The 14,731-nt window shown below is 51.8% G+C and overlaps 1 protein-coding gene across 2 annotated transcripts in view; it reads right to left on the minus strand.

Moving 5' to 3' along the window:
• Positions 1 to 14,731, minus strand: part of SPTBN4 (spectrin beta, non-erythrocytic 4) — a 76,608-nt gene that overhangs the window by 20,492 nt on the left and 41,385 nt on the right. For both annotated transcript variants that reach the window (XM_077851242.1, XM_077851248.1), the window contains exons 19-21: positions 11,975 to 12,065; positions 8,340 to 8,486; positions 6,848 to 7,111 (exon numbers count right to left, since the gene is read on the minus strand). In XM_077851242.1, the coding sequence (XP_077707368.1) occupies positions 6,848 to 7,111; positions 8,340 to 8,486; positions 11,975 to 12,065 (502 nt within the window). The remainder of the gene's footprint in view (positions 1 to 6,847; positions 7,112 to 8,339; positions 8,487 to 11,974; positions 12,066 to 14,731) is intronic.

Below are 14,731 nucleotides of genomic sequence, written 5' to 3' on the forward strand. Positions count from 1 at the left end.
AGCTGATCCAGCCACGCCTGAAGCTGCCTGCCCCCAGAGTTTTTCAGCAATGTGTGAGCCAAGAGCCTCCCCCTTTAGCCTAAGTCAATGTGGGTTGAAGTTCTATGAACTGCACCCCAAAGAGCCCCAGCTGATGCAGTTCACAATCTGTAGGAGTCATAAAAATGGATAAAAATCAAACGTTGTTAACAAGCCAAAAGCACATAAAAGGAAATGTTCAAAAGGCGCAATTACAAGCTGCAGAAATCAAAGAAAAGTAAAACAGTCACTCCAAAACCTTTTTTTCACTAAGAACATCACTGCAGCAATGCGTAGAAAATCTAAATGCATTCAAATTCTGGAAACTCTTAAAATATAATCTGAAATGCTAATAAGTTCCAGTTCTCCACTAGATGAAAACCTCTCCATAACCTGCCCACCAAGAGGCCGTATGACCCGAAATGGAATCATCCCAGGACTAACACTTTTCTACTTCTGCAAGAATGCCACATATTTTGAACACCCATTTGCTGTGGATCCTTCCCTGCAGGCATGAGCAAAGGATACAGAAGTACAGAGGCCATTCAACACACAAAAGATGTTCAGCCACCTTCAATGTTAAGGGAAATGCAAATTAAAATAACTGTAAGACAGTATCTTTCGCTTCTCAGATTAGCAAAGAATGAGAAAGCTTAATGATGCCTAATGATGGTGACGACAGGGAGAAGAGAGCTGTCACTTGCAGGTGTGTCCACTGCCTTTTCATGGGGATACTTGGCCATATCCCTCCCAAAGTTTCATGCATACACCTTTTGGCCTAGAAATTTTACTTTGAGGACTCTTTTCTACAGAAATGTTTGCACATAGGCTTAAATGGGTATGGACAAGGATGTCTCCTACAGTGCTATTTATATTAGCAGAAGATTAGAAACAGCCCAGAGGTCTCTCAACAGAGGGCTGGTTAAAGATAGATTGTTGAACCACCCCATGGAATACCACGCAACCAGGATATCCATACATTCTTCGACAAGAAAGGACACCTGGGGTGTTTTGTCAAGTGAAAAGCGCAAGCTTCGGTATGGTCTGCCTCTATGCCATGTGCATGTGTGTGTATGCATAGAAGATTTCCAGGACACAGCAGAAACCGTGACAAGAGTGACACCCCCGGAGGGGGGTGGGACCATGTGTAGGGAGAGGAGGAAGAAAGCCTTTTCACTTTTCACATTATACTTCCTACCGTAACAGCCATAATAGGTAACACATTCTGATGCCTGCCCCATGCCAGGCACTGCTCTGAGCACTGGACCAGGATTAATTTCTGTAATCCTGACAGCATAAGGGGCTGGGGGAAGATGGGGATGTTTGCTTTGCTCACTGCTGGATCCCAGCACCTGGCCCTGTGCCTGGCACAGAGTAGGTCTCTGTAAATGTGTGCTAACTTCGTTGTTGGACTGAACACCAGGCTATGATGCTGGGCCATATTAAATATTAAGACTTTTATTTTCTTTCTCTCTTTTTTTAAGATTGTATTTATTTATTTGAGAGAGAAAAAGAGAGCCCAAGCGGGGAAGAGGGGCAGAGGGAGAGGGAGAAGCAGACTCCTGGCTGAGCAGGGAGCCCGATGTGGGGCTTGATCCCAGGACTCAGGGATCATGACCTGAGCCAAAGGCAGATGCTTAACGGACTGAGCCACCAGGCACCCCCAAAATTAAAAATTTTAAAAAGTCAACCAGCTTTACACATCAAAATCAGAGGAGCCATGAGGTACTGATACACGCCACCACAAGGATTCCTCTTGAAAACGTTGCTAAGTGAGAGAAGCCAGACACCAAGGACCACATATTGTGTGATTCCATTTATATGAATTGTCCAAAATAGTCAAATCTATAGAGTCAAAGAGAACATGAGTAGAGGGAGTACATTGGTAGAGGGAGCTAATGGGAATGGAATCTCTTTTGGGGGTGATTTGCAAATACTCATGGATACCACTGACCTGTACACATTAAAAGGGTGCATTTAATGGTATGGAATTAAACCTTAATTTTTAAAAAGACATTAAATGTAAAACAAAACAAAACCAAAAAGGAGAAACCAGCAGGGCCTACTTCCAGAAAAGCCTCAGGCGCTAGCCATGTGGTAGGTAGTGACACATAACATGAGCTCATATTAAGAGCTCATGAGCTCTTGACACCCCCCCTCCCCACCCATCGACCTGATCCCCACTTGGATCCACTTTGCTGCCTTCCCATTTCCCAGCTGAGTGGACTGAGACTCAGAGGAGCAGTCCTTGGTCCAGAGTAAAGACCACCAGAGCCCGAATTTGAGCCTGGGGCTGTGCCGTGGCACCACAAAATCCCAGTGGTTCTCCATCACCCCAATTCTCCGTAATGGAGGCTGAGAAAGGTGGAGTCACCTGCCCTGGGTCATGTGGTAATGGAACAGGGCTTCAAACCCTGGATGTCCCTGGATGTGCTGCTTCTGTATCCTGACTCTCCCCCTAGGCTGTGCTGAGCTCATGAAGAAATGTGAGACAAAGAATGGGGGGTGGGGGGTGTTGTGTTTCCTCTGCCAGAGAAAGAGCCTTGCTTGGGGGTGGGGTGCAGGGGTGGAGTGGGTGGTAAGGAGTCCCCAGGGACCCAGCCCAGCAGCTGCAAAGCCTCCAGTGCATTTTCCCCTGGCCGGTCCCCCTCAGATGGCAGGAGACCAGCCACCCCCACCCTCCCCAGGCAGGAGCCCCGTGGCTGAGCCAGACCAGCTGGTCAGCCCCTGAGGACTGGCAAGCGGGGGCTTGGAACTCTGCCATCTGGCCCCCGGGCCAGGAAGGACAGTTGGACAGGAGGCTCTGAGTGAGGACTGGGGGGTCACATGGCCTACACCCCAGGTGGGCTCCCTGGAAGCCAGCTGCAGCATATGCGGGGTGAGGGGGAGGGCAGGGGGGACAACGCTGGAGGACGTAGGAATCAAGGGATAGAGGCAGCGATGCAGAATGGAAACAGAAAGAAAAGAGAATGAGAAAGTAAGAGAAATAAAAAGACACGGACACTGGAGATAGCAACTCCCAGAATTTGCCCTCAGAGGAACTCGGGGAGCAGGACTGAGACAGGCGCGGGGAGAGAGGCCAAGGGGGCAGACCGCTCACATGTCCGCACCCCCTCCGCCCGAACCAGCCTGCTCCAGCCCTGCCTGGCCCCAGGGCCTGAGGGTGCGGCAGCCAGGAAATTTGCCGGCTGGATGGCAGCCGCCCGCCCTCCAGCGTGTGCCCAGTGTCTGAGCTCTCAGGCGGCCCCAGGGGACAAGCGGGGGCCTTGGGCAGCTCCTGAGGCCCAGCTGGGCTCCATCTGGGGGCCGTGGCCTCCTGAGCCACTCCCCACCGCCTCGGGCTCCCTCTGCTGGGGAAAGTCCTACGAGGGGGCCTGGCCCTGCCTCCCAGTCTCTCTGTGAACTCCAGCCAGACCCATGTCTCTGCTGGGCCTCAGCCTCTCTCCCTGGAACAGTGCTTCAACACCTCTCCCTTTCATGGGGAGGGAAGAGCACGAGGCCCCAGATCCTCCCTCCAAAACCTGAATGGCCGGAAGAAGGACAGGGATGATCAAGCTCGCCAGTTACCAGAAAAAATACAAACGCAAACATCTATCCATCAGATTGGGAAAAAATCTAAAAAGTCTGACAATACCAGGTGCTGGTGAGTATGGGCAGAAACAGGAACTCTCATTCGCTGCTGCGGAGAGAGCATTAACTGGCAGCAGGCTTCAGGCAAGCTATTTGGCAAGATCACGTGAACTGAAGACCGTTCTAACTTTTGGCACTATATTAACATTCCATATATAACCTTCCAAAATACATTTTTAAACTGCAAAATGAGTGTGTGTGAGGGGAATGCCCTGAGTGGAAACAACTTCACATAAATAAGAACCACACTGAAGGTCAGGAAATAATGACCCAAGTAACTTTGAACACAGCACAGTGATGATATACATCCTCCAGTTGAAGACAATTAAAATGAAAATGTTGGGACACCTGGGTAGCTCAGTGGTTGAGCATCTGCCTTGGGCCCAGGGCGTGATCTTGGAGTCTCAGGATTGAGTCCCACATCGGGCTCCCCGCAGGGAGCCTGCTTCTCCCTCTGCCTGTGTCTCTGCCATTCTCTCTGTGTCTCTCATAAATAAATAAATAAATCTTTAAAAAATAAATAAATAAAATAAAAATGTTAAAAACCTCTAAACAAATACTGAAACTCAGATCTGTTGAGTCAGTAATTCTGAAACTACTTGGTAAAGTATGTCTTTTAAGCTTTACAATATCCACATGAGGACAGTACTATCATTATGCCCATTTTACTGAAGGAGAAAATGAGGCACAAAGAGAGAAGTAATTTCTAGGTCACCGAGTTGGTACGTCAGAGAGCCAGGCTTGACCCCAGGCAGCCAGGCTCCCACATCCATGGCCTTGACCATGGTGCCACATTGCCTCCCACAGTCCCGCTGCCAAGTGACTTAGTATGATGGTGCTTCCCGTTTGCAGACCTGAGGTTCAAAGCCAGAGGCAAAGCCACTTGCCTAACATCACCGGACTGGTAAGACACAGAGTTAGGATTCAAACCCAGACCCGTCTGATTCCTGAGTCTGTGCCTTTACCCACTGCGATGTGCTGCCAGGGAGGCGTTAGCAATCGTGGTGAGACCACTGACAATGCTGGTGATAGCTGCTGGGGCACCGGATGCCTTCTTTTCCCCCTCCTGATCCATGGTCTAAGCTTCTCCACCCTGCTCTGTGGCCCAGGGGGCTGCCCAGTCCAGACTGCCCCGATCCGCCCCCCTGCCCCCTGCCTTCTGGCTTCCAGATGGGTTAGGCTCAGGACTAGCTGCCGAATTCATGGGGCCTGGTACAAAATGAAAATGCAGCCCCTCACTCAAATATTATTAAGAACTTCAAGACAGTGATGGCAGAGCATATGACCATTACACCAACTTCCTCAAGCTGTCCTCAGCAGAGCATGCCTTCTGTTTCTGGCTGGTGCCCTGACAGTCACAGATCCCTGTTTCTTGAGAGCTTACCACATCGCCAACATCTTTTCAAGGGGTCTGAGAGGTTACAACTATTTTATAAAAATACTAAGGCGTTATTTGCCTTTAAAAAAAAATATTTCATTCATTTATTCATGACAGACACAGAGAGAGAAAGAGGCAGAGACACAGGCAGAGGGAGAAGCAGGCTCCATGCAGGGAGCCCTTCGTGGGACTCGATCCCGGGTCTCCAGGATCACACCCTGGGCTGAAGGCAGCGCCAAACCGCTGGACCATTGGGGCTGCCCCGCCACTTGCCTTTATTCTCATTCTCTCCCAAGAGTGTAGGGTGGTTTTGCAGGGACCATATGACCCGTGCTTTTGCCACAGAAAACAGAATGGCCGCAGAAGCAAAGGTGAGAATCTTATATTAAGCCAGACGTGAAAGAGCTGTGGCATTGAAAACAGTGCCAATCCTCTAATATTTTTTTTCAGCTTGGAAAATAAAGTTATTCTTCATAAAGGAATGCTTTGGGGTTAATATGTGATTGATTTGTTATCGTTGTTTTTTTTTTTTAAAGATTTTATTTATTTATTCACGAGAGACACACAGAGAGAGACAGAGACACAGGCAGAGGGAGAAGCAGGCTCCCTGTAGGGAGCCTGATGCAGGACTTGATCCCAGGACTGCAGGATCACGACCTGAGCCAAAGGCAGACGCTCAACCACTGAGCCACCCAGGCATCCCGTTATTGTTGCTTTTAGTTTAATCGTTTATTTTTTAGTGCAGTAAATATCAGTACGTGTAATTCACCCGAACAAAAGCTGTTTGGGGATCTCCACGATTTCTAAGAGTGTAAAGAGACCAAGTCATCTGAGGCCGCTGCTGCGCATAAAGCAATGACATCACTGGCATCAGATTCAGATCTGTTTGTCTCTTTGCTCCTTTGACTATGTCCCTGACAGAACGTGAGCCCCATGAAGGTTGTGGTTTTGAGTCAGTTTTGCCCACTGCTGTATTCCAGCACCAAGAAAAGCAGTTGGCATACAGCAGGTGCTCAATAAAGTTTTGCTGCATAGATGAATGGATTTTAATTAGTGTTTTTATGCTTTTATTATTAGTTTTCTTTCTTTCTTTCTTTCTTTCTTTCTTTCTTTCTTTCTTTCTTTCTTTCTCTCTCTCTCTCTCTCTCTCTCTCTCTCTTTCTTTCTTTTTGCCAGGCCCTATGCCAAGCCCTTTAGCAGCATAACTATGCAGGAGGTATATCAAAAGGAATGGTGAAGAGCCAAGGGTTCTGGATTTGAATCCAAGCTCCTCACTTGCTACTCTGGGCCAGCAGGTTCGCCTCTTGGAGGCTCAGTTTCCCATGGGTCATGGTCAGGCATTGTTCCTGGCACCTAAAGGCAGGAGCTGTTACATCTTAAGAGGCGAAAAGCAACACCCACTTTCGCACCTCCAGCCATTCATTCGTGTCAAGTGATCAGATACTGATCACTGACTGGCTGCCAGCTAGGAGCAGAGATAATGTAGACACCGTGTCTGTTCCCTGAGCCCTCCCCACTTGCTAAGGGAGATGCTGGCTAGCTGTGTGTCCTTCGGCCAGGTGCTTTACCTTCTGTGCCTTGCTTTCCCCAATGGTAGAATGAGGAATAATAATGGTACCAATCCCTTAGGGTTGCTGGAAGGCGTGAGTGACTATTAACTGGATTCTCTCAGTATTCCCTTTCTGCTCTTCCTTCTAGACACATTTGAAATAAATCCTTGTATTAAATCTCTTCTGTGTGGAATACCTTGAGTGCAGTCTGATCCTGACTCAGGCCACCCCATGGCATCAGGAGTCCCTATCTGGGTCAGCCAGGCCATACCTGTAGCTTCTTGAGCTGGCTGTTGACGGTGGCTAGGTCCCCTCCAGGATCTACGTCTTGCAGCTGGCTTTCCATGTGAAGGAGCTTCTTGTCCAGCTCGGCGAAGCTCTGGACCAGCTGGTCAGCCTTGCTGGCCTCAAAGAGCTGCCGCGCCTTGGCCTGGGTGGTACTCTCCAGCTCGGCCCAGCACTGCCGGATCTCACCCAGCTTTTTCCGCACTGAGGCCGCCAGCTCCGGCTTCTCCTGCATCAGTTGCTGGCCCTCCTGTCCCAGAGGAGTGGGAGACAGGAAGTGAAAGGGAGGGGGCAGGTGGTGGGGAGGGACAGAGAAGTATGGGGGCAATGGGACACAGAGACATGGAGACAGAGACAGGCCCAGAGATGGAAGGGACCAACGCAAGGGAAGAAAGATGAGCCAAGAGACAGACAGATATAGAGTGATGGACACAAGGATATGCACGTAAAGTCAGAAACATGGGAAGAGGACCATAAGAAAGACAGATGAGACAGAGACAGAGACAGAGATAGAAGAGATACAGAAAGAGCAAAAGAAGTAGAGAGAGTGAACTTCCATTAAACTCAAAGAGTGGCTTTGCCCCATGCCACCATTTATGGGGCACCATTGGGTTTAAGGCTGACCTGAGTGTCCCCCTTTGAGTTAGAGGAGTGGGGGTACTGAGGCCTATAGGGCTAGGGGTTCAACAAGAGTAGGAATCAGTTTTGGGGGTTGAGGTTGGGTTCCTCCAAGACTGGAGTCAAGCTCCTTGGCAGCCTAGAGCTACATAGGGTACAGTACATATTAAGAATAACAACGCCATAGCAATTATGCACCTGGGTGCTTGGCCTTCTATTAAGGACTTTACATGCACTAGAGCACAGGGAAGTAGCAATGTTTATTATTTTCTTCTTTTCTTTTCTTTTTTAAAGTTTTATTTGCTTAAGTAATCTCTACACCCAATGTGGGGCTCAAATTCCCAACCCCAAGATCAAGAGTCACATGCTCTTCTGACTGAGTCAGCCAGGCACCCCTAGTTTAAAGCGGAGAAAATTGAGGCTCAAAGGGGTTAGCACAATTCACCAAGGCTCACAGCTGGTAAGAGGCAAAGACACAATTGGAACCCAAGGTTGTAGGAATCCAAAGTTCCCATTAACCCTGGGCTTCCCTGGACTGCTCCACCAGCCTGTCTACTTGACCTCCCATCTTAGATGCTTCAAGTGGAGTGGGAGAAAGCTTGGTGGGAGAGGTTACAGGAGAGTAAGGGCACCATGCAGAAGAGATGCTAGCCATTTTACAGATGGCAAAACCGAAGCTCTAAGAGGTTATGTGAATCGCTCAAGGCCATACTGCTAGGAGCAGATGTGCAAATGACCTGAAGGGGTTCAGAGGGCGTAGGAATGGCAGGGCGGCAGTGGAGGGTTCAGGAACTGAGATGTGGGTCCCCCTGGAGGCCTCCAGCACCTGGCACAGGCAGAGGGACCTTCTACATCCTCACCCTCTCGATCTTCTCCAGCCACTCCTTATTCTGAGCCAGTTCGGCCATGAATGCCTGGTGCCGGAGCCATCTCTTATGCAGCTTGTGGCCGTCTTCCCTCGTGCCATCCCGCGCCATTAGCATCTTCTCATGGATCCAGCCATCCAGCTGTGCAGGACAGGGGGAGGAGCTCAGCTGAATCCCCCAACTTGGCACAGTACCCCTATCTCCTCCAAAGGTCCCAGATTCAAAACCTAGACTGCTAGATTTAGGGGTAGGGAGGGAGGAAGGGATGGAAGAAACTTTGCAAGTAAGGCCTTTATTGGGGGTGTTTGGGGGCACAGTTCAAGCTCTTTCCTACAGGTGGAAGATGGATTGGCATCCCCAGAATGCCCAGTCTCTAGTTGCCCTGACCTCAGGGCAGCCCTTCACAACTCCTCATAAGCCCCCAAAGGTACAGCTTCTGAGCCAGTCAGCCTCCTCCCACCCAGGGGCAAAGAAACCCTCCAAAACTAGATCTCCACCTAATTTAACCAACTTCCAATTTAGCCTCAGCTTCCCGCGCCATCTTCCCAATAGCAACACTTTGACCCTACCGTTTAGTCTTAACCGCCTCTAATAACCACCAATTCAAGATTCTCAACCCATTCCCAAGGGTATCAAATGAAGAAGGTACCTAGCCTTAACCTCCCAATATGGCCGGATGAACTCTTAAGCAACTTCCCAATTAGAGCCAAGTCTAGTACCCTCCAGACCAGCCCTCCAATCTGGGATAAACCCATTCCCCACAACCCAAATCCAGCTTTCCTAATGAGCCCACAGGACTTCCCATATTCAGCCCCAGGACACCAAGACTGCAATTCCCCCAAACCATGACTAGTTCCAGCCCCTAGGCAAAGCCAGCCTCCCAAATGTAAGCAACAGGGCTGCCTGCTGGCTCCCCAAATGAGCCTACCCCAAAATCTAGTCCCAGACTCCCCAAGAGAATCAGACAGAACTTCCTAAGCCAGCCCCCTCCCAAACTAAAGCCATTTCTACTCCCTCCCCCACTCACCAGAAAGACCAGTCATCCAAAATGCAAGCACAGAATAGGGCCCCCCTCATTATCCTGAGCAGGACCAATTGCAAAGCTGCTTTCTGAAGTCCCCCAAATAAGATCTGTCCCCCAAACCGGAATCTCCCCACCCACTCATGACCAAACCTAGCACCTGGGACATTTTGCTCCTCCCCCTTTCCCTCCCCCCCCACCCCCGTCACAAGATCCTCCTCTTCCCTCCCCGCAAAAAAAAAAAAAAAAAAAAAATTAAAAAAAAAATACAGACTAGCCCTGCCTGGGAGGCAAATGCAGTCAAAGCCAAGGACAAATCCCGAGCCAGCCAAACCCCACCCCGTGTCCCCGGAGCATGTGCTCCCTAGGGGTCCGGGTCAGCTTCAGACTCCGTCATACACACACACACTAGAGCCAAGTCAAACACTGAACCCTCCAACTCAATTCACAGGTTTCTGACACACAAGGAAGAGCTCGCCAATGGCAGCCACACAGTGAAGGCAAAGCCCTAAAGGAGATGGTACTTCGTCATCAAGGTAAAGTCCCCCAAAAGTGATTGACCCCCATCATCCAGGGCCAAACTAGAGTCCCGAACAACCAAGGAAATGGCCCTCAAAATCAGAGCCCCCAAACCCAGAGCGGATGCAAGTCCCTCATTGCCCAAAGCAGAACCCCCCCTCCCCGGAAAAGTGATTTGCTCCCATCATTTAAGGCTAACACAGATCGCCCAAGAACCAAGGAAGAAACCGTTCAAAAGGCGGAGAGCTCCCCAGCCCCAGGGCAAAAATCAGCTCCCCCAAAACCCAGAGGAGAGCCCCCTAGAGAGGATGAGACCTCCTTCAGCCCCAGGGCAGATCCAGACTACCCCCGGAGTAGCCTTAGAAGTCCTCCCTGTGCCGCTTCCCTCCCCTGGGACCCGGCCCCTCAGTCCCGCCCGCACCAGCACCGCGGACAGCTCCCAGCTGCACCGTCCCTCCCCAGGGCTGGGGTCCCCGCGCCGCCCGCGCCCCTCCTTCCCGCGGCCTCCGCGGGCGAGCACGCGCCCGAGCCCCCTCCCCCGCACGCGTCGGCGGGGACGCGCGCCAGCCCCCTCCCCCGGGCGCCCCGGGGACCTGAAGTGGCAGCGGCGTTGGCGGAGCGTCCCTGCGGCGGGCGGGCTCTCGCCCCTCCACTGCGACGGCGGTGGCAGCGGTGGCGACGGCTGAGACTCCGGCGGACGCGCGCCCCCGCCCCCGCCCCCGCGCCGCGGCAGCGCGCCCGCCCGCGCGCGCCCCCTGCCTGCCTCCGTGCCCGCCTCCTTGCCGGGCCTCAGTCGGGGGGTGGCGGAGGATTCACCACCTCCCTAAAGCATGGGGGGCCTGGAGTGGGGGTGGTTCTGCGCCATCTCAGATTACTGCTACTTGGTCCAGAACGATCCCACGGGAGGGAGAAGGAGCTCCCGGACCTAATCGAAGGACAGGAGGGGGGGGCCTGAGGCCCGGGCTCCCTCAGCTACGTGAAGTATGGGGTGGGGTGGGGGTGGGGTGGGCTCCTGAACCATCTCGAACGAGAAGGGATTCCGATTCCCGGCTATCTCAGGAATATAGACAGGCGATATGGGAGGAGTCCCGGAACATCTCAGAAGATGTTGGCCAGATGGACTTCTAACAGGGACTGCCAGAATGATCTCCATCGGGAAGGAGGGAGACAGGGGTTCCCAGAGCCGTCTCGCGTGGGACTGAGTCCCAGACCCACCTCTAATGGACTTGAGTTATGAGGGGGTGGGAGGTACGGAGGCCCTTGTCCATTTCATATGTGGGGAGAACACTCTCCCGTGGGGGTTCACCGCGGAGGGTGTCAAACCATCTTTTAATAAGAGGAATTAGGGCCTGGTTCCTGAACCATCCTTGTCTGGGTTAAACTTAGGCACTGGATTATTAGGAGAGGGGTGGTGATGATCCTGGATAGTTGGATGAGGCCGGGATCATCTCTGGGGGTTAGGAGATGTTTATGGGGCCATCTCTAATGGGAGCGACCTTTTATGTGGTCCAGAACTGCTTCTATGGAATGCAGGGGAAGGGAGGGGAGATAGCTTGCCTCCTGAACTGTTTCTAAGGGGGCAGGGGACCTGAACTATCTCTGATTGGGGCGATCCTTACAGATGTGTAGATCATCCCTAAAGGGGATAGAGCTTGATTCCTGGACACTTTTAAAGGGGTGAAAGCTTGTTTCCAGGCCGTCTCTCTGAGCGAAGTTGCGCTCTGGACAGCTGGTCTACCCCCTCCTGTCCCTGCCGGTCTCCCACCACTCTCCCCAGCAAAGCGCTTCTCACAAATCTCCCGAGAGAAAGGTGAGATCACCGCGCGTCCCCGCGGGACCCGTAGGCCCGAACGCGCGCCGTTGCCAGGGGCGCCCAGGGCCCCTCCCTTTCCCCCCGGCGGGACGGGAGGTGGAAGCTGCGGAGCTTGCGCACTGAGGCTGGAACCCGCGCGCCCCCTGGCGGCTCCGAGTGAACATAGCTCCGCGACCCACTTAGACGGGGCGTCCCCGCCCCCATGGCGACTCAGCCCTGGAGCATTTCCCTCCCTAGGAAAGAAGTCACTGTGCCCAGCACAGCTGGAGTTCCTACCTCGTGGCAATCTCGGAGGAAGTGCTGCAGCCCGAGTTGGTCGTGTAGCTTCTGCATCCATTGCCGGGCCCGTAGTTGGTTTTCTTGGCTCCTGGGGATGGGGAGATAGGGGCTGGGGCAAGTCTGTGGGGCGACACCAGCAGTAGGGCTGTGAGGGCATCAGGCTTGGCAGGGCTAGGAACCCGGGGCATATGTAAGAGCGAGGAAGAGACGGGAACAAAGTGGGAGTGTGGGGCGGGGAGCAAAGAAACATCAGTGAGGGCAGAGCCAGTGAGCTGGGGAGGGGCAGAGGGAGAGGGAAGGAGAGAATGGGGGAGAGAGGGACAGAGATAGACAGAGACCTGGAAAGAAATACAGACACTTAGAAAAAGAAAGAGAGACACAAGCCCAGAGAGATAAGAGACATGCAGAGTAAAAAATATAGAGAGATAGTAATTTAGAGATGAAGAGACACCTGGAGAGAAAAAGACACCAGGAGGGGGAGATAGACTCAGAGAGAGAGAGAGAGAGAGAGAGAGAGAGAGAGAGAGAGATGCAGAGGCCTAGAGAGAAATAAACACACTGACACAAGACCAGAGACAGGGAGAAGCAGACTTCAAGAGGAAGTGATTGACAAAGAGAAGGAAACCCCGGGGAGAAAAAAAAAAATGAGGAAAGACAAGGAAAGAAATGCAGCAGGGTAGTGAGGCAGAGAGAGAGAGACCAAGAGCAGTAGACAAGGAGAGAGAGAAAGAGGCAGAGAGAGGGAAAGTGATGGGGTCAGGGCAGGGACACAGGGAGAGGAAAAGGCAGAGAAGTGGCAAGATGACACCAGTAAAAGATGCAGCTAGCCAGATGGGAGGAGGGTGCAGCAGAGCTAGAGAAAGGGAAGAGAGTGGGGTGTGGGCAAAGATGGGGCTGCAGCCACACAGAGTGTGGGCAGGTGCACTGGCAAGCAAGGCCAGACCTTTGGCCTAGGTGAACTGGCCGGGCTGGATCCAAGCCCCAGCACCCCGGAGCCAGCCCAGACCACAGCCCCAGGCAGCCTGGCCTCCTGCCCACAGTACAGAGTGCCCAAGAGTCTGGAGGGGGGCTGGGACATCCCATTTTCCTTTGTCTTGCACAAGCCATTCCCACCTCAGGGCCTTGGCACCGGCTGTTCCCTCTGCCCGGAATGCTCCCCCCACCCCCAATATCTACTATCTAAATACCACCTTCTTAGTGAAGCCCCTTCTGATGGCTCTCCAAGACTTTCTGGCTTTCTTTTCTTTTTTAATTTTCACTTGCACTTAGCACTAACACACTATATGTTATTTATTTATCTTGGCCATCTCCCCCACTAGGATTTCATTCCACAAGGGTAGGAATCTTTGTTTTCATCACAGATATATCCCAAATGCCTAGAAAAAGAGCCTCGCACACATCAGGTGCTCAATATACATTTCCTGAATGAATGAATGAATGAATGAGACATAAAGCAGAGAGAGAGAGATGACAGAAACAAAGGTAAAGTGAGAAAGACAGAGGAGCAGAAGAGAACACAAAATCAGAGAGATGCAGATGGAGGGAGAGAAAAACAGGGAGAAACACAAAAGGAAGCAGAGACTCAGAGATCTACACCCAAGTGGAGGCAAAGGGGCAAAGAAAAGTCACAGAGAACCAGGGGCATGACTGGAAGAAGGAACAGGACAAGCCAGAGACCAACAACCAAAGTACCAATTCCCTTCTGCCTAGACCCAGCTCAGGAGCCAGGAAATAGGAAATGCCTCTGAAATTGAACTTAAATAATTCCTCCAGGTCTTCACCAGCCAATTTGCCAGCATCAGTGCTAGGAATGAGGAAAATCCCTCTTTTCCCAGAGATCGAGACAACAACAATGTTCACATCCTTCCTATCCCAGCTGGGTCACTTCCTGGCTGTGATCTTGGGTAAGTCACTTCCCCTAACTGAGTCTCTAGATTGCAAAATGCAGATAAGAAGAACACTTCACACACAGGACACAGGACACAGGACACAGGACACAGGATGGGGCAGGTTCCAGGTGAGGCCAGACACAGAGGAGCAAAGTGTCTCACCTTGAATCTCTCAGATTAAGGGGTAGAGCTGGGACTAGCATCTGACTGCCTGACTCCAGGACCGCAGCCCCCAGCTCTGCACCATTCTATCCCCTGTTGTGGGTGTGGAAAACCCTCTCCAAGGTCCCCAGAGAGTGGATATTTTATGACTTCCAGCAGGTAGGAAACCTGTCCCTAGACAAACGAACTGTGAAGGTGCAGGGGTTGGTAGGAAGACAGGCACCCGGACTGTCTGGGTTCCTGCTGTGTTCCCAGCCTCACCCAGCACAAGCCTGGGGGCTCCCACAAACCCCTGTATTTCTTCCATCCCGGTCCTGACCATTCCGGGCCATCCTTGTCAGACAGCATGTGAGCTCTGTGAGGGCAGGAATCGTGTGCTGTCCTGGTCACTACTGTGTGCCCAGCATCGCCCCACACAGGGCCTTGGAACAGGGGATGGACTCAGTAGCTGTTTTAATTAGCTGAGTAAATGATAGAATGAAAGGAGCAATTAATGACCAAAAAGGAAGGGAGGAAGGAAGAAGGAATCACAGAATGAGGAGTCCCCTAGGTTCCATCCTTGTCATTCTGCAGAGCCCGGCATATAGCAGGTGTTTAAGAAATGGGTGGAAAAGGGAGGGTGGGTCCCAGCATGCCACTGGGAGTGCTAGATCATGAGTTTATACCCTTAGGACCAGAATCCCCATGAAAGCTTCCCTTAGAA

Source organism: Canis aureus, chromosome 1 (assembly GCF_053574225.1).
Source record: "Canis aureus isolate CA01 chromosome 1, VMU_Caureus_v.1.0, whole genome shotgun sequence".
NCBI lineage: Eukaryota > Metazoa > Chordata > Mammalia > Carnivora > Canidae > Canis > Canis aureus.